The 18,770-nt window shown below is 47.1% G+C and overlaps 1 protein-coding gene across 1 annotated transcript; it reads left to right on the top strand.

The window, feature by feature from the left end:
- Window positions 1–5,659: 5,659 nt before the first annotated feature.
- LOC109768128 (F-box/FBD/LRR-repeat protein At1g13570) lies at window positions 5,660–10,553 on the top strand. Its single transcript, XM_020326858.3, has 5 exons — window positions 5,660–6,017; window positions 6,739–6,839; window positions 8,457–9,329; window positions 9,438–9,590; window positions 9,800–10,553. Exons 1-5 carry the CDS (start codon window positions 5,957–5,959, stop codon window positions 10,202–10,204), a joined length of 1,593 nt encoding a protein of 530 aa, XP_020182447.1. The 5' UTR covers window positions 5,660–5,956; the 3' UTR covers window positions 10,205–10,553.
- The last annotated feature ends 8,217 nt before the right edge of the window (window positions 10,554–18,770 follow it).

The raw sequence follows: 18,770 nt of genomic DNA, 5'->3' as shown, positions 1-18,770 counted from the left end.
GCACGTATCTAGTATAATTTGGGCTGATTGAGTGACTGGTTTTGCAGGCCTCAACATCTTCTATGAATGAGACAAGATAACCTTTCTCCTCACAATTAAGCTTGGAATCATAGCTGTAGTATGTGTTGTCTACTACCTTCCGAGTATTTCTTGAAGATAAGAAATAAGCTAACAATTATAAATAAATAAGTTTAGTACGGACGAACACCAAATATTTTTAAATTAACAACATAAACTACTGAACTTAACAAATTAGTTTGACAAACTCACATCTAGGTAAAACTGGAGGCATATCCACATCCACCCAGATGTCGATATTATCATCGTCATCATAATCTTTGGGACGAATATCAAATCTTATTCACATTCCCTCCTCAAATCCATATGCCTTGCAGAGAGCTTCCCAATTAGAGCAACCGAAATGGGAGCGATCGACCGCATTGTAGAACTTAACCAGAAACTCATAACCATGTTTAGTTCTTAAGTGAGCCCTCCTGGTCTCCACATTCTCAAAGTCATCTAAACCAAAACCAAGCTTCTCCAATACATATGCTCTAGCATGGCACGGGATGTACTAGTCGTATTGAAAAAAAATCCATAAATTACATGTTGAACAAAAGAAGCACAAGTGATGATATTTATTATGATGAAATGCTTGTCGTTGCGTACCGTACAAACATCGAAGGTCTCTTCCAGCTTCACGGTGAAAAACCTATCATTTTGCAGGTGAGGAAACCTGTCGCACACACCACGGTCATCGTAGCAGTACCCGCACTCCGGGATCCCATCGTCATCAGACATCTCCTGTGTTCAAAATTCAAAGATTATAACTCGACGGCAAAACCCAAAAAACGTGGCATGACCTTTGCTAAAAAAGACATATCGAGCGCCTGAAATTTGCCGGAACGGAAATTAATCAACACTCTGGCAAAACATAGGCCATTTATCGATGGTCATTGTATTTCAATGGTTCAAAATATGAAAAAAAAACATTTGAAAATATCTTATATATAATCCTAACACTAAATAAACTAGTTTTACTAACTACTTACTAAATAAACTAGTTTTATTAACTACTTACTAAATAAACTAGTTCTATTAAGCACTTACTATAAATAAACTAGTTCTATTAAGCACTTACCAAATAAACTAGTTCTATTAAGTACTGTGACGCCCTCGATTCAATCGTACACTAATCATACACGCAAATGTGTACGATCAAGATCAAGGACTCACGGGAAGATATCACAACACAACTCTAGACATAAATAAAATAATACAAGCTTTATATTACAAACCATGGGCCTCGAGGGCTCGAATACATAAGCTCGAATACACAAGCGTCAGCGGAAGCAACAATATCTGAGTACAGACATGAGTTAGACAAGTTTGCCTTAAGAAGGCTAGCACAAAAGCAGCAACGATCGAAAAGGCAAGGCCTCCTGCCTGGGAGCCTCCTAACTACTCCTGGTCGTCGGCGGCCTCCACGTAGTAGTAGGCACCCTCGGGGTAGTAGTAGTCGTCGGTGGTGTCGTCTGGATCCCGGGCTCCACCATCTGGTTGCGACAACCAGAAAGAAGAAAGAAGGGGGAAAAGGGGAAGCAAAGCAACCGTGAGTACTCATCCAAAGTACTCGCAAGCAAGGATCTACACTACATATGCAACATTATCAAAGGAAGGCTGTATATGTGGACTGGGCTGCAGAATGCCAGAAGAGAAGGGGGAAAGCCTAGCCTATCGAAGACTAGCATCTTCTCAAACCCACCATCTTGCAGCAACAGGAGGGAGTAGAGTAGCATAAAGTAAAGTAGTAGAAGTGTTATCAACCTCGGCCAGAGATCCTTTCTCGACTCCCTGCGAGAAAGCAATCCCAAAGCCATACTATCTAGTTCTCATCTCCATTTCTCATATCCATTTCTCATCACAGTCATTTCTCATCTCAGGTATCCAGTTCTAGTTGTATCGATCGGGATACAACTCCAAGTGTTCGTTACCGTAGGACAGGCTATCGATAGATGTTTTCTTCCCTGCAGGGGTGCACCAACTTACCCACCACGCTCGATTAACTCCGGCCGGACACACTTTCCTGGGTCATGCCCGGCCTCGGCCAAACAATACGCCGCAACCCGACCTAGGCTTAATAGAGAGGCCAGCACGCCGGACTAAACCTATGCCCCCAGGGGTCATGGGCCATCTCCCCGGGAACTCCTGCACGTTGTGTGGGCGGCCGGTGAGCAGACCTAGCTACCTCCTTCAACAAGGCAGGTGCTTACGCAGTCCAACCCGGCGCGCGCCGCTCAGTCGCTGACGTCTATTAAGCTTCGGCTGATGTATACGACGCAGAACGCCCATACTATGCCCACGTGATGGTTAGTGCTATCAGGCCAGAGGCCCCTCGGATCAAATATCCAAATCGTAGTGGATTAGGAACGCGCGGTAACAAGCAGAGACTCACGAAAGATGTGACCCCGTTGCCCCATCTCGAGGACTTGCGGCAAGGGCTAGGAATGCCCGGCCACGCCTCGTAATTATCTCGCGGGCACCCTCCAGGTCAACCCGACTCCACATCACTCGCAAATATGCTCGCGCGGGTACCCCTCAGGGCCGACCCGTCTTTAGTAACATGGTTCAGTGTAAAGTCATAGTAACCATAGTAACTGTGTGTCCAAACATCAAGGTTAAAACCCGAGGAATCACCCCCGATGAATTCCACTCGATGTAATCATCAAGGTGAACGTAAGAGGAACCACCCTCGAAGTTCACACTTGAGGGGTTGCACGACAGAGTCGTATCGGAAGTGGTTAAGGCGGAATCACCCACGATGACCGCGACCGAATATCTACACTACAGGGTAACATCAGAAGTGCTAATGAGGTCTCACCCCCGGCACTCAATAGTAGTCCAGTAGTGTCGAGCAACTAAGGGGAAAGTGATGTGCGGTGTCGGGGCCTGGTCTTCGGTCACGTAGATCGAGTCGGCGATGATGAAGCAGGGGCAACAAGGACAAGTGGGGGTCAGTGATGAATCACTAAACAACCTGTACTAAGCAGTTTAGGAGAAGCAGGTAGGTAACAACAGCAGGTACAAAAGCAGGCTATGCATCAGAATAGGAGCAATCAAATACAGTAGCAAAATCTAATGCAAGCATGAGAGAATGGAATGGGCGATATCGGGATGATCAAAGGGGGGGCTTGCCTGGAAGCTCCGTTGAAAGGGAAGAAGGGTCATCGTCGACGTAGTCGATCACAGTGGCATCATCAGCGGTCTCGGGGTCTACCGAAGGAGAAGAGGGGGAAGAAACAGTAAATATAAAGAAAACATAGCATCACCAAGCATAACATGACGATACGTAGCGCGAGGGTCGACCTAAAGCAGTACTACACGTTGCAGACGGAGGGAATAAACATTCGAGGATGATTTCCTGGCGGTAGACGGATTCCGGACAGAGGAAAAGAGGGGGAAAGTTCCATGTTCAACATGCTAGGGGCATGTGACAGATGAACGGACCGCGTATTCGGTTGGATTTTTCTGAGCAACTTTCATGTAGAAAACATTTTCATCCGAGTTACGGTTTAATTTCTATGAATTTCCGAAGAATTAAACAGCTATTTGGAATTCCTGAAAATTGGCTAAGTCTGAGAATTGTTCAGTTTTTAAAGTTCACTTAGCTGATTTCCAAAGGCTATAACTATGGTTCTGCCCATCCTATGGATTAGTACCTTATATCAATGTTGACCATTTCCCTGTGATCTACTAGATGGTATCAATTGCATCACTATTAGTGTTCATGTGCTTAAACAAAACTTTGCTTGAAAAGTGCCACTTGTTGTTGATTCCAGAAACTGTTAAAATATACGAACATAAGATTTTGTGATTTTCACAGGATTTAATCCATGCCTTATTTGAATTTGGTCTAATGGGATGTTTTGAACCTTGTCAAGTGTACTACCCGTACATATTTATTTTAGCTATGTTAAGCTTTGTTCAGATGCTGCTTTGAGGCTGTGAAGAGGGCTAGTCAGTGTTATAGATTAATGGGGTTGTTTTGGGCACTATTTTAAATCCTAAGGGCATTTTGGGAATATAGGTGATGTTGTTTTCCCCAACATAAATAATTAGGAATTATTTGCAAAATTATGAACTATTTTGTTTGCATTTTTGAAGAGGTAAATTTTGACTTCAAATTTAACTTGAATCTGAGTTTGGATTGAAACAAAGTGAGGATTAGCAACTTCATTATGATGACATGGCATCATCAGGCATGAGATTACTGTAGCATGACACTGGAGGTGTTACAAGTACCTAATATAAATAAACTAGTTATATTAATCACTTACTAAATAAACTATTTTCTATTAAACACTTGCAAAAAATTCTACTACCCTAGTTTTACCCTAAATTTTCTTACTTCTATTTTATTCAAAACACCTACGATTTGCAAGAGTAGAGACAAGGGAGGGAGGGAGGAGAGAGGAGGGGGAGCGGGCGGCCGGAGGAGGAGGGGGAGGGGCCGGCCAGAGGAGGAGGAGGGAGGGGCGGTGGGAGGAGGGCTGCCGACGGAGGAGGGAGGAGGGGGCGGCCGCAGGCGGAGGGAGGAGGGCGCGGTGGGAGGAGGAGGGAGGAGGGCGTGGTGGAAGGAGGAGGGACGGAAGGAGGGAGTACCTCGGTGGCGGATGGACGACGGCGGCGGCGGCGACGGACGACGGTGAGGTCGAGAGCGGCGGTGAGGTCGAGAGCGGAGGGGGTGGGGGAGGCGACGGCGACGGTGAGGTCGAGAGCGGTGGCGGTGAGGTTGAGGGCGGCCTCGGGCGGCGGCGGTGAGGTCAGGCTCGGGCTCGGGCGGCGGCGACAGAGGAGTAGGGGAACGGGGGGGAGGAGGACTTAGCGAAATTTTGAGCGGACGGATGGTTAAGTCGAACTAGCAGTAGCGCACTTTAGGAAACGCGCTATAGCTAAAGTAGCTATAGCGCGTTTTACAGAAAAACGCTACTGCTAAGTCTAAGCACGCATCAAAAATATACATTGGTCATCATTGATCTTTTTGTGTAGAATCTAAATAGTCAACATGAATCCTCACAGTACCTGTATAGGCACTGGTAAAGATTCATATTGCAGCCACAAATCCTACACATATAGTTCAATGAAGACCAAATGCTCAAGGTAGTTTGAGAAGTAACATATTTAAGGTGGTAAACACCTTGTTCATTTAGCAGTATGGGACTAAACTTAATTAGATGCAACACTTAGCAGCAACGAGTTTTGCAGAAAAACGCTGCTACTAAGTACTTTAGCAGCAGCGCGTCCAGGGAAGGACGCTACTACTATATCTAGCCTGGAGGCAAATCCGTGGCAATTATAGTAGTAGCGCTTGTTTCACATAGAGCGCTACTGCTACCTAGTTATTAGTAGCGCGGTTCAGTTAAGCTCGCTACTGCTAACTAGCAGTAGCGCCTGTTTTTAAACTGCGATGCTGCTAAAATTCTGTGTATAAGGTTTTCCCTAGTAGTGATCTTGTCTCTTCGATTAGCCCCTCGATCAGCCCTCACTGAGACTTGGTTAAATTTCAGTCGATTGAGATCTAGCCACGCCCTTTTAATTAGAAACTGCCATTCTTTCCTTCGGCAGACTTTTTGTATTTTTTGGCAAAAACTGCCAGCCATGGAATGGAGATCATGCGACCCTAGAGGCGTTCGCTAGGGTTGGCCTCCCAGGAAGCGTAAGCCAGATAATATTTCCGTTTCTTAAGGGCCTTTGATATTGCCTTGCCAAAATATATCCTTGAAGCCACTTCAGCACCTCGTCCCCAGCGGAGCCCGGACCAAACTCCTCCCTAGCTCCTCCGCCGGCGCGATCTCCTCCACCTCCCCTGGCGTCCTGGGTCGAGGCCCGGGCTTGAAAAATCTCGATTGCCCTCCCTGCTCCCCCTAAACCTCGCTTCACGCAGGATTCGACACTGATGAGGCTCCTCATGTCCAGGAAGCGGCACAGGCTGCGCTGCCGCCGGCGAATCCGAGACCGTAAGGCTCCTGCTTGCACTCTCTCCCTCTTTCCGCCTCTCAGTTATTTATTTGCTTTTGTTTTGTATATTCTCTTAGTGTGTTACATAGATCTGTTGGTAGAGGAAGAACTGTTTATTTGTGGGGAGTACCTAGAACTCATCTAGATGAGACGTAATTTGGTCTCATTCACCTGAAAAACAAGAATGGATACAACCCATATCAGCACACACGCATCTTATAGCACCACATCCAATGGTTATAAAATGTGAATGAGACCAAATTAAATCTCATCTAGATGAGTTCTAGCAAAACTGTTATTTGTGTGTGTGGCAGCATAGGTGGGGATTCTATTTGGGTGAGAATTGGACCAAGCTCGATCACTTGGATGATCTACGTCGGCTAGCCTATCTTTACTTGGGCACAAAATTGGGGAACATGAACGAAAACTGGACACCAAATCTCTGTCCTAGTTCCTTCTTAAGTGCCAATGGTGACTTCTGCCTGAAGAGATTATTACCCTGCCTAGAAATTACAGCAGAAATAATTCAAAAGCTATTTTGACTGGAGGGCAAGGCAGCATCCATTAAGTGTGTTGAGTCAAGGATGCAATCCTCTCAGATAACCTGCACCTAGAGGGAAATCTTCTTGATTTTCAGAAATAGGATCTGATGTGCAACACGCGATATCCTTGAGCTTGCATTCTAATGCCTGTTCTCACCATAACTGTGGTCTATTGCAGGTGGACCGGTTGCTTTGGTGGCTAAAAGAAAGAGTCTGCGCTGCCAGCAAGATGATAACTATCATGTTGACAGAGGAATATCTTGTCCCGATCTTCCAGAGGTACATGATGCTGATACTTAAGAATTCCACCCATTTCAAGTAAAAATCACATTTCCTCTGTTGGAAACCATGGGCAAGCTTGTGCTTGCTGGATAACAATGGACATGTATTGTAGTGCTTCTTGGTATGTTTCGTTCCTGAGGGTTTACAGGCAGGATGTTGAACGGAAAGTGAGTGGATGGGGGCTCTCAAAGGCACTGTTTCGTTTGGTTACTAAGCTGTAGGCATGTGTACTTGTTGTGGCTTATGAATAGTAATTTGGAGGTTTCCATAGGATTTTTTGTTCTTTGTAGTTTTCTATCACTGCAATGATATCTAAGGACTCTGGCTTGTCTCCACTCCAGGATGAAGAGGGGGTAGATTGTGTTTTGGAGGGTTTGCTGGGGATTTGGGTAGGTGTCTGGTTTGGATTGAGATGTTTTGCTTTTGGATTTTGTAGCCCGTGGTATCTGTCAATGTAAATTAGAGGAAGTTGTATAAAAAGTACATCGAGTTTGAGAGGAAATCAACTGTTGAAGCTAAATTCATGCAGACTTACTAAATTTCTGCCAAGGAAGAGAATGGCAGGATCTGGCTTGAATTCCACCAGCGAACTCCATCCAACAGCCCTCCAAACAAGATGTTTCTAATTTTCTACTGCTACAGTTTGTAATAAGAGGAAAGTCCTTTCTAAAATTAAGACAAGTTTGGCTATGGTGCAAGCATCAGCCTCGTAATGCTGTCATAGAAGAGTTAGTTGAAAGAAACGACATCCAAAAACCTGGCACCTATGTTATACCCAAGAAAACACCGATACTTCCCCGATACCTCTCACGCTCTAGTAGTGCTGGTGGTGGGCTCCTTTCCCCAGTGCTCCCGCTCCCCGTCCCCCCACTATCCTGTAGAATTCTATCTAATGGAAGGCTTCTGATTTCCTCCTCCTCCCTTTCTCTCTAACTGAACTTTTATGTTTGGTAAATTGCTGCTACCCTGTGGCTGCTGGTTCTTGCTTTTGTTGGAATCATGGATAAGAAGATAGAAGATAATGGGCTGCACTGACTAAATATATACTAAATGGCTTGATGCTTAATTGATAACATATTCTTTATATTATTTAAAAAAATAGTCAAACCTATCCTCGTATTGACGCTTTTCAGAAATGATGTATTTGCGTATCCGTATCGCCCCGATACTGATACGCGTATCGATATCGCTGCAATCTAGGTTGTACCCCTCCCTGGAGTGGAGGCAGGAAGATACCAACTAATAGAGTATACCCAGAATTATAGCCAAGCTTAAAATGCGGGGTGCCACATTCGGACTAGAAGGATGGGGTTATAAACACTTTTTACTACATAATCATTTCCTCTCTGTACTTCGTTACCTTCCTGAGGTGTCGAGCAGCCCTAATCAGTGTTCTCCTTTCTCCAAAAAAAAAAGTATCCATGCTTCCATGCATGTCTTCACATCACTGGTTGCACTGTTCCCTTTATGATGTCTAATTCAAACATATAGGCGGACTGAATCACCATTTATTCTTAGGGATTGCTATTTTATGATTTTATCTGAGTTTTTTCAATCTATTTTCTTCCATCTATAATTCTAATGAGTGTATTCTCCTATGTCTGCTGCATGCAGGATATCTTGCGGCATATTCATGCCAAAATGACACTTAGAGATGCTGCCCGTGCTACTTGCGCATCGCACGCATTCCGACACAACTGGATATGCCGTCCCAACCTTACATTCAGTCTGGGAACACTTGGCTTGAATAGAAATGCGTCTAGGGATGTAATAACAAGAGATCTTATCAGCAAGATTGACCTGATTATGCAAAATCACTCAGGCATCGGCGTGAAGACACTAGACATTGATCTCTATAGTTGTGACAACATCGACTTCGCCTATCTTGATAGTTGGCTTCGTATTGCTGTTACTCCAGGGATTGAAGAACTGATCCTGACGCTGCCTCTACCCAGCATTGTTTTCGAGAATGCTCTACCCATCATTTCAGTGTATAACTTCCCTTGTTCACTATTATCTAACGGGAGCGGAAACTCAATTCAATATCTCAACCTATGTTACTGTACCTTGCGTCCCACGGCTGGTCTTGGTTGCCTAAGAAGCCTGACAAGACTGCATATGAGTTGCACGCGGATTACTGGGGATGAATTATGGTGTCTCCTTTCCAATTCTCCCGCTTTGGTGTGCTTGAAACTCCTGCACTGCGAGGAGATAATTTCCTTGAAGATACCTTCTCTGCTGCAGCGTCTCCGTTTTCTGGAGGTGGCCTATTGCGATAGGCTGCAGGTGGTAGAGAGCAATGCTCCAAATCTCACCACTTTTTACTTTGCAGGTTTCTTAGGTCAAATCTCACTTGGGGGCTCACTGCAATTGAAAACACTACGCATGATATGCTTCCGCCAGACCAACATTGTCTGTTATGCTCGGCAAAATCTTTTGTCTATTGCGCCAAATGTTGAAACACTTACCATATCATCACTGAATGAGGTATACTCTGAAACTTTAGATGATTATTATGGACTTGCTATGCCCGGCGATAGAAGTAAAGTAGTGATACATTGGAATGCAATTAAGGTCTCAGATGTCTTTATGCAGATGGTGAACACACCGATGCTATCTAGCAAGTTTCTCCACCTCAAGCTCTTGCAGATTTCATTAGTGGGAATGGCTTTTTCCAGAGCTTATGATTATCTTTCTCTGGTTTCTTTTGTTGATGCTTCTCCTTGCTTGGAGAATTTTGTATTAGCTGTAAGTTCTTTCATCCTTCCTTCATAAGTACTCCCTCCGTCCCAAAATTCTTGTCTTAAATTTGTCTAAATACGGATGTATCAAGTCACGTTTTAGTATTAGATACATCTGTATCTAGACAAATCTAAGACAAGAATTTTGAGACGGAGGGAGTATTTGGTATCTTGGTTTCTCTGGAGAGCAGTGGCATTGATATTGGTCCTATGCAGATATCCCAGCATCGCATGGGGCATGCTTCGATTCTTGGAGAGCCCTCACATGATCTGAGGCAGATCCCTCAGCAGCGCCATGCCAAGCTCAAGAGTGTGACAATCACTGGCTTTTGCTCAGCAAAGAGCTTGGTTGAGCTAACATGTCATATCCTCGAGAATACAACATCACTCGACTGCCTTACGCTGGACACCACATGTCATCCTAGTTGCGCTGTCACAAAATTTGACAAGTGTCACCCCCTCATGGATGGGGATAGCCTGGTGGAGGCACAGAAAGCGCTCTTGGCCATCAGAAGATACGTTCTGGGGAAAGTCCCCTCTATGGTCAAGTTAAATATCCTGGAGCCTTGCAGCCGATGCCATGCCGTTGAATCTTTGGTGTCAACTGCCAAGTTGTCTTAGCTGTGCAATGTCTGTTATCTGAGTTATGCATATGTTAATGTTACTTTAGTAAGACAACTGCACATTGTTCAGGTTCTCTGATGCTCAATTTTACCCGTAATCCAGTGCATGCTTCCAACATTTGGCGATTGATGCACGCTGCCCCTTGAAGAAGGTGATGTTTCGCCATGTAAGTCTACAGGCTGTGGCTGTTCTTTGCAGGTGGTTCTGACATTTGTGGCTGTCGAATCCTCCTTTTTATTTAGTGAATGAAGGGCCCCGTTGATTTAATCGATTCTTTTTTCGAGAACATGATTGAATCGATTCTCAGAAAGAGGTTTACATGAATCTGAGGATGATTTTTCTTCATTTTTACTTGTAGCGTTTTTATGTGTTTGCGAATCTCGTCTGGTGCATCAAAATCAGACTATTAATATCTGAATCTCTTCTTGTTGTCCATGTATGTCACATCCTAGCTAGTTCATGCATTAGAGTGTTGCATCATGTCTATTTTCACAGAAACTTGAAATGGGGATGCCAGAAACCCCCAGCAACCCCCCGAAACAACTAGGGTTTACTAAAATCCTTTTCAATGAACCTGAAATGCCCTCCATAAATGTTCACCATCTTTGGTCCTGGCTAAAACCTCTGCCAAAAATGGTTTCATATTTTTGGAGGCTATTCTGGATTTTTCATCAAGCCATAAGTATTTGCATTTGGGCAATTTAAATCCTATAAATATTTTAAAATGCCCAAATAATTTTGAAGGTATTTTTAGGCTGTTGAGAATAATTTCAAAGGTGCCTCTGAATATTTCCAGGATTTTCCTAAATGAAATAGTATTTTTACTATTTCAAAACACAGAACAGAAATAAATAAAAAAAGAGAAAAACAGAAAGCAGAGAGGACTTACCTGGCGGCCCAGCACTGTGCTGGCCCATAGCCAGTCAGCTGCCTGCTCTCGCCAGAGCAGGCAGAGAGGTGACGCCGGCGAGCGCCAGCCCGCCACGGCGCCACCTGCTTGCCGCCTCGCCCGTGGACGAGCTGGACGACCCTCCACGACGCGCCCCCGAGCCCCTGGACACCCCCTTTCTTCCCCATCGCCTCTCCCTCGCCTTCCTCCACCATGGCCGACGCAGCCGCTGCCACCTTGCCGGAGTAGCCGCGCCCACCGTCGACCTCGCGCCGTCCCACCGTGTCCAACAGCTCCGTCGTCGCCTTCTCCTTCGAGCAGGTCGAGCCCCGAGCGCTCGCTTGCCCCGAAGCCTCTGCTCCGACCTCGCCTTCGCCGCTCACCGTCGGAGATCCCCTCCGCCGTCACCACTGCAGCAGTTCGCCCCCGACCTCGCCGTCCGCTCCGTCGCAACCACCGTGAGCCTGGCCACCTTCCCATCCTCTCCTCTCTCCCTCTCGAGCTCCGTAGCCACTGCACGTAGCTCACCCGTACGCGCCGCCGCACGAGCTCGTCGCCGACGAGGCTCCGGCCATCCAACGGTCGCACCACCATGGCCGTTAGCTCCACTGCATCGCCAGGAGCCCGTAGCACCATCGCACACCCCTCGCCGTGCTCTCTAGCAACGGGTTCGACTACGCCCGTACCCCGGCAGCCGCACGGCTCGTCGCCGGCGTCGATTCCGGCGACCCCGAGCTCCACCACCACCACCAGTCGATGCGGTTTGCTCCCAGCTACACGTAGGTGCTCTCCGCCGTCCATTTGGTCGCCGGAGGAGGAATCCCGCACTCCACCGCCGCGTCTGGACGTCGCCGGCGAGTCAGCGTGGTTTGACCACGGGTTGACCCCCCAGAGTCACTGACAAGTGGGGCCCGCCTGCTAAATAATCTGAGTTAGAGTTTAAAATTAATCCTAATTAGTTAATTACCTAACAGTGACACTGACACAGGGGACCCACACGCCAGGTTTGACCTGGGCGACCCCGTTGACCGCTGACGTCATCATGACACACTGCTGACGCATTAAGCAATTTAATTACTGGAATTATTCTTATATTGGAAATTCCAGAAATTATCACAAACTTCAAAAAATCATAGAAAATAATCTATAGCTCAGAATGAAAAGATTTATATATGAAAAATGATCAGAAAAATCCATTCTATCCATCTGTACTGGTTTCATGCATGTTTAAGCAAGTTAACCTACTGTTTAATGTAGAACAAGATAAAGCACTAAAAGAGGCCACATATGAACTTGGAATTTGAATCTTTGATTCAAAATAGTCCAAACCCATCTGGTCCTAGTTGCATTAGCCCAATACATCCATTTTGCCATGTCTCATGCATGCATCATATTGTTGCACTTGCTTGGTGTTGATTGTGCTTCGATGTGTTCATTGTGGTAGGTTCTGCCTCCGAGGATATTCACGAGTATCCAACTGAAGGGCAGTATCCCACCACCACTCCGTCAGGCAAGCAACCCGTTGATCATTTCGATACAAACCCATCTTCTCGCCCTGCTCTCATTTACTGCATTAAGACAACGCGATTCAAACTGCTGTGTGTTGCGGTAGTTGAACCCACTTTCCTTTGCATGACCTGTCATTGCCACAGTAACTAAATGAAACCCACTGGCATGTGTAGGAGTTGATTGAGCCATGTTGTGTTCCTACAATGCTATGCTTGCTACGCTTAGAATCGTGTCAGGTCTGGCTCATCAGGGTGATGAACTAGAGTGCAAGTGTGTGTCGGTAATGAGAGTGAGGTGTTGAATACGATTTGGTAAAGGTATCGATGGGAGGCCATGTAGGAGTACATGGTGGGTTGTTTCATTGAGACCGTCCCTAAGAACTGAGATCTGTATGCGTGATTTAAGATTCAGCTACTACCACGCATTGGGCCCGAAACCAATGGACCCCCTCGGCTTCTTAATCACCCTTGTCCTCTGTCCAGGAGTTGCACGTAGTTTCTGGTGTTTGTAGTAAGCTGGAGGCCGTGGACAGCGCTGACCAAGGGGTGGGCTGTGATGCGGTAGGCTCGTGGCACGGTGTACCGAGTCGCCCGTTTGGTGTCCGGGAACCCTGCACACATCGTTTGGGGCCGTATATGGAAACCTCGGCCGGACTCCCTGCGGATGGAACCTAAATAGGCGATAAACCTGGACTAGAGAGTCGAGTGTTTAGGTAGGCTGTGGCCGACACCCACGTTGGGCTTCCGCTTGAAGGTTGTCGAGTACACGTCGTGTAGCGCCGATAAGTGGTGGGAGCGTGTGTGACGAAGTACACCCCTGCAGGGTATGAAACTATTCGAATAGCCGCGTCCGCGGTAAAGGACTACTTGGTCGCTTATGCAGTTCATAGACAAGTAAATGGATACTATTAAAAGCCTCAAGATAGGTGTGAGTACCGCGGATGGCCCTCTCGTGGGATGACGAGGGAGGATCCACGGTGGAGTATTGAGATGGTGATTAGTGGACTCGTGTACGAAAACTATTTCACAAGTGGTGTCTCGTAGGATAGCTTAGCCAAGAGTCAAAGCTGGCTTGCTGCAATAACTCCACTACCTTCTTGAGAATGAACATGTATAGTAGGATCTGTTGTAAGACTTGCTGAGTACCTTTGTACTCATGTTGCTTCAATTACTGTTTTCAGACGACAACACCGCCCCTTCTGATGGGTTCTATGTAGAACTCGACGACGACGAGTGACTTGCCACCCAGGTGGTGATCTAGGCTTGTGAAGGGCCTACGTAGATAGACAGGCTTCGTCAAGCCTTCTTTCTTTCTAGCGTCTGTACCCAGACAGTTTGCTTCCGCATGTGCTTGTATGATTGTATGACTTGAGTGTCGGGTCATGTGACCCCTATCTGTATGAACAAGTTATGTAAGGCTCTCCGGAGCCCCTTAAATAAAGTACTTTGAGTTGTAGAGTTTTTTTGTGATGCCATGTTGTATTTGCACATATCGAGCATATTGTGTGTATGATTGAAATGCTTGGTATGTGTGGGATCCGACAATCTAGTTGTTTATCCTTGGCAGCCTCTCTTATGGGGAAATGTAGTCTAGTGCCTCCTTGAGCCATAGTAGTCCGCTACAGCCCGGTTCACCGGAGTCCTGCTAGCCCAGCACTACTGCTCTGGACACTTGACTGGCCGGCATGTGATTCATATCGTTCCTGTGTCTGTCCCTTCGGGGAAATGTCACGCGGTGACATCCGGAGTCCTGCCTAGCCTGCTACAGCCCGGGTTCCCGGAGTCCTGTTAGCCCAGTGCTACAGCCCGGAGTCCTGCTAGCCCAGCACTACTGCTCTGGACACTTGACTGGCCGGCATGTGATTCATATCGTTCCTGTGTCTGTCCCTTCGGGGAAATGTCACGCGGTGACATCCGGAGTCCTTCCTAGCCTGCTACAGCCCGGGTTCCCGGAGTCCTGTTAGCCCAGTGCTACAGCCCGGATTCACACGCTGCTGACCGACACGTTCGATGTTGATTCATGTATGCCTGTCCCCATACGTTAGTGCCGCTTTGGGTTCACGACTAGCCATGTCGGCCCGGGTTCTCTGTCATATGGATGCTAGCGACATTGTCATATACGTGAGCCAAAAGGCGCAAACGGTCCCGGGCCATGGTAAGGCGACACCCGTGGGAGTTCCGTGCGTGAGGCCGCAATGTGATATGAGGTGTTACAGGCTAGATCGGTGTGACTTGGCATCGGGGTCCTGATAGCGTTGGCATCAGAGCCGGACTGCCTGTAGGTGCGTTAAGCCAAACTGGTCGATGTCGAGTCTAGAAATGCTTTAGTTATATGTAGGGGAATTGATTGTGGGAGGGAACGTAAGGTGCTTTTACTCCTTTACCTCATGCCCTCTGATCTGAGTCATTATCTTCTCATTCTACGTGGGTTAAGGACTAGGCTCTCTTCTCTCTATCAGGTTCACGTTTTACTAATCCGTAGTAACTTATAGGATTGTTGGTTCCATGCTTCGGTTCAGTTTCCATTACACTTAGTATGTTGTCAGTTGAACCAGAACCCTGATATGATGTTGTTGAGTGGTATTGCAAAACTGTTGCGAATGTCTCAAATCCTTTTCCGAGCATTTACAGCCGTTATGCTGTCCGAATTCTCCTAGAAATACTAATGCCTTGCATTATTTCGTGCTTTCAGATGGCCACCCGTTCCCAGAATCAAGTGGTTCGTATGACCCGGTGCCTCGGCGTACCTGGTCACACGGCCATGTTGGTCCGAGTGATGGTTGAGACAGGCTATCGTTGGTATCCCGAGTATACCGTCGAGGAGCAGTTTCGAGACTTTAATCAAAGTCAATATCTTTGCACAGTTAGGATTTACCCTTCCTATCCTGGATCCACTGAACCCCTCCATTGCTCTTATGGACTTGGGGTTACCATCGAGATGTCCGTGCAGGACGCACTTACTCAATGATGACTATCATGCGAGCCAGAACTGCCTTGCTTCAGAACACTGACTTCTGCTATATGCCAGCAGCACTCCCTGGGGCACAGGGGTACTATCAGGCTACTTACTGTGATTCTACCCATGAGGACTCACTACTCCGCACCACCACCGAGATGCTTGAGGACAAGGACCGTGAGAATCGTGCCTTGCGAATGGAGCTCTTTAATGCTCGTGCTGATCACTGGGCCACTCTGACACGGTTTGCACCTGCCGTGCAGGCCGGGTATATGGACATGAGGGACTTGTACCCCGTGCGATCTGGTCTGCCAGAATGTATGGAATGGCGTGATGTAGGAGGCATCACCCCTCCTCGTGGACCCCGACTGCCACCGTTTGTTGGACCAAGGCCACACCCGAGTCCTTATGGACCGCAAGCTCCACAGGACCGACTGTTTCCAGATGATCATGTTCAGCTCCCAGGACATGGTGGTGACTTCTATGAAGATTACTATGGAGACGTCTGAGTTGGTGGTAGTTCCACTAGTATTGTAACAGTTGTATTATCCACAGTCCTGCGTGTCTTGTGGGATACGACTTGGTGTGTATCACGTTCCGGAGGTGTAGAAAAATAATGTATAGGAGCTTGGAATTCCTCTGATGAGATGTATCGTCTTTCATCGTAGTTGTACCCTAGCCTGGGCTTGTACTAAACTATGTATGGTGTGTATGACCGTTGGTATATGTATGTCGGTTGCTATGTTACCATGTCATACTGATGATCATCTCTGCATTCCGTGTTATCCATTACATTCAGCATTTCCCTGCCAAGATTTAGCCATCCTTGTCTAAACCGTTGTTTTGTTTCTCCTAGGATGGTTAACACCCGCAACAACCCTGCTGTCCAGTCGCAGGGTGAAGCCAATGCAGCTAGGGGGGAGAATCTGCCCCAACCGCCTTCACTGGCCGAAGTTATGCTGGAGGCAGAAAGAAACAAGCGTGAGACTAACCGCTTGCTAGAGCGAATTGAGCAGAATACTGCACGTCACCAGAGGAACGACCTGGTGTCCATCAATGACTTTATCAAGTTGTACCCACCGAAGTTTAACCATTCCGTCGAGCCCCTTGATGCGGATGATTGGCTTCGCAGCATCACCCATAAGCTACGTTCTGCCAACGTAGCCGAAGCTGATAAGGTTACCTACGCTGCCTATCACCTCGAAGGCCCTGCTAGCCTTTGGTGGGAAAACTTTGAGGCTATGCGCCCAGCCGGCCAAATCACTACTTGGGCTGAATTCAGTGAGGCTTTCCGTGAGCATCACATTCCGGAGGGTCTCATAGATCATAAGCGGGAAGAATTCTGCAACTTCACCCAAGGTAGACTGACTGTGGATGCATACAGCCGTGAGTTTGGAAATCTAGCACGCTATGCTCCTGAAGAGGTATCCACCGACGCCAAGAAGCAGGCAAGGTTCCGCAAGGGACTTAGCCCCGAGCTTCGCCGTGATCTTCGTCTGCACGAGTGCACCTCCTTCCAGAAGTTGGTCAATAAGGCCATCAGTGCCGAGACAGGACAGACTGACTATGACGCTACACGCAAGCACTCTCGCGATTTTGGTTCCTCATCGGGCTCCGGATCCCAGAAGCGCCGGGTCTGGATTCCAAACAGTGCTCTGCCACCTAGGTTCACTCCGAGGCCATCCTTCGAGGCGCCTCGCCCCAACCAGCAGCATGCACCACCCAAGGTCTATGGTGGCCCCGCTGCTAATGCTGCTCCACGCCCCAATGTTGTGACATGCTTCAAGTGTGGAGAGACGGGTCACTATTTGCGCGAGTGCCCCCGAAACAACCTCAATCAACCTGGAAAGTCCGTTGGCCGTGGTAAGCCAGCAGGAAAGACTTACTACGCCAAGCCAGCCACCACTGCACGTGGCCATGTCAACTATGTTTCAGCTGAAGAAACTCATGAGGATCCCAACGTCGTCCTTGGTACGCTCCTTGTTAATTGCCATCCGGCAACAGTTCTTTTCGATACTGGAGCATCTCATTCTTTTATCTCTGAGAGCTATGCTCGATTGCACAACACCACATTTTGTGACATGCCCACCTCCATGGTAATTCAAACCCCTGGTTCTAAGTGGCAAACCTCTAGGATAAGCCATGGAAATGAAATTCTTGTCGACAGATTGGTCTTCCTTGCATCACTAATAGCTCTCAAGTCCTCGGACATAAATATCATCTTGGGTATGGACTGGATGTCAGCCCATTATGCTAAGATTGATTGCTCTACTAGAACTGTTCAACTCACTCATCCGTCGGGCAAGACAGTCAATGTTTTGACCCGAGTGTCTAAGCGCCAGCTTTACTCATTAAATGCCAACCCTCTTCCAGACCTCGAAGATGTGCCGGTAGTCCGTGACTTCCCGGATGTCTTTCCTGAAGAACTGCCAGGTATTCCACCTGACAGGGATGTTGAGTTCGTGATAGACCTTGTTCCAGGAACCGTCCCAATCTCTAGAAGACCCTATAAGATGGCACCCCTAGAGCTAGCCGAGCTTAAGAAACAACTCGATGAGTCCTTGAAAAAGGGTTTCATCCGTCCTAGTTCTTCTCCGTGGGCTTGCCCCGTCCTCTTCGTCAAGAAGAAGGATGGTACGGATCGGATGGTTGTGGATTACCGACCTGTCAACCTAGTCACTATCAAGAACAAGTATCCGCTTCCCAGGATCAATGACCTGTATGATCAGCTCGCTGGATCCTCAGTCTTCTCTAAAATGGATTTGAGGTTGGGCTACCATCAAATCAAAATCAAGAACGGGGACATCCCTAAAATGGCCTTTGTCACTCGTTATGGCCAATACGAGTATACCGTCATGTCTTTCGGTTTAACCAATGCTCCAGCCACCTTCTCTCGGTTAATGAACTCAATCTTCATGGAGTATTTGGATAAATTCGTCATAGTATACCTCGATGATATACTCATCTACTCCAAGAATGAGGAAGAACATGCCGAGCATCTAAGGCTAGTACTGACGAAACTTCGAGAGCATCGCCTTTATGCTAAATTCTCTAAGTGTGAATTCTGGTTGCCAGAAGTGACCTATCTAGGCCATGTAATCTCTGGTAAGGGTATTGCTATCAATCCCGAGCGAGTTCAAGCCGTCCTTGACTGGACTCCACCTGAATCGGTCAAGCAAGTTCGGAGTTTCCTTGGCTTAGCGAGCTACT

This window comes from Aegilops tauschii, chromosome 5, assembly GCF_002575655.3.
Source record: "Aegilops tauschii subsp. strangulata cultivar AL8/78 chromosome 5, Aet v6.0, whole genome shotgun sequence".
NCBI classification, from domain to species: Eukaryota; Viridiplantae; Streptophyta; class Magnoliopsida; order Poales; family Poaceae; genus Aegilops; species Aegilops tauschii.
Note: the sequence above shows the minus strand (reverse complement) of the source record. Positions and strands in the feature narration are given on the sequence as shown.

Bases quoted from the DNA above. Each gene is read 5' to 3' on its own strand.
- LOC109768128 (XM_020326858.3), top strand. From the start codon at position 5,957: ATGAGGCTCCTCATGTCCAGGAAGCGGCACAGGCTGCGCTGCCGCCGG. The intron at 6,840-8,456 runs GTACATGATGCT...TGCTGCATGCAG, and splicing joins CTTGTCCCGATCTTCCAGAG to GATATCTTGCGGCATATTCA. The intron at 9,330-9,437 runs GTATACTCTGAA...GTCTTTATGCAG, and splicing joins CCATATCATCACTGAATGAG to ATGGTGAACACACCGATGCT.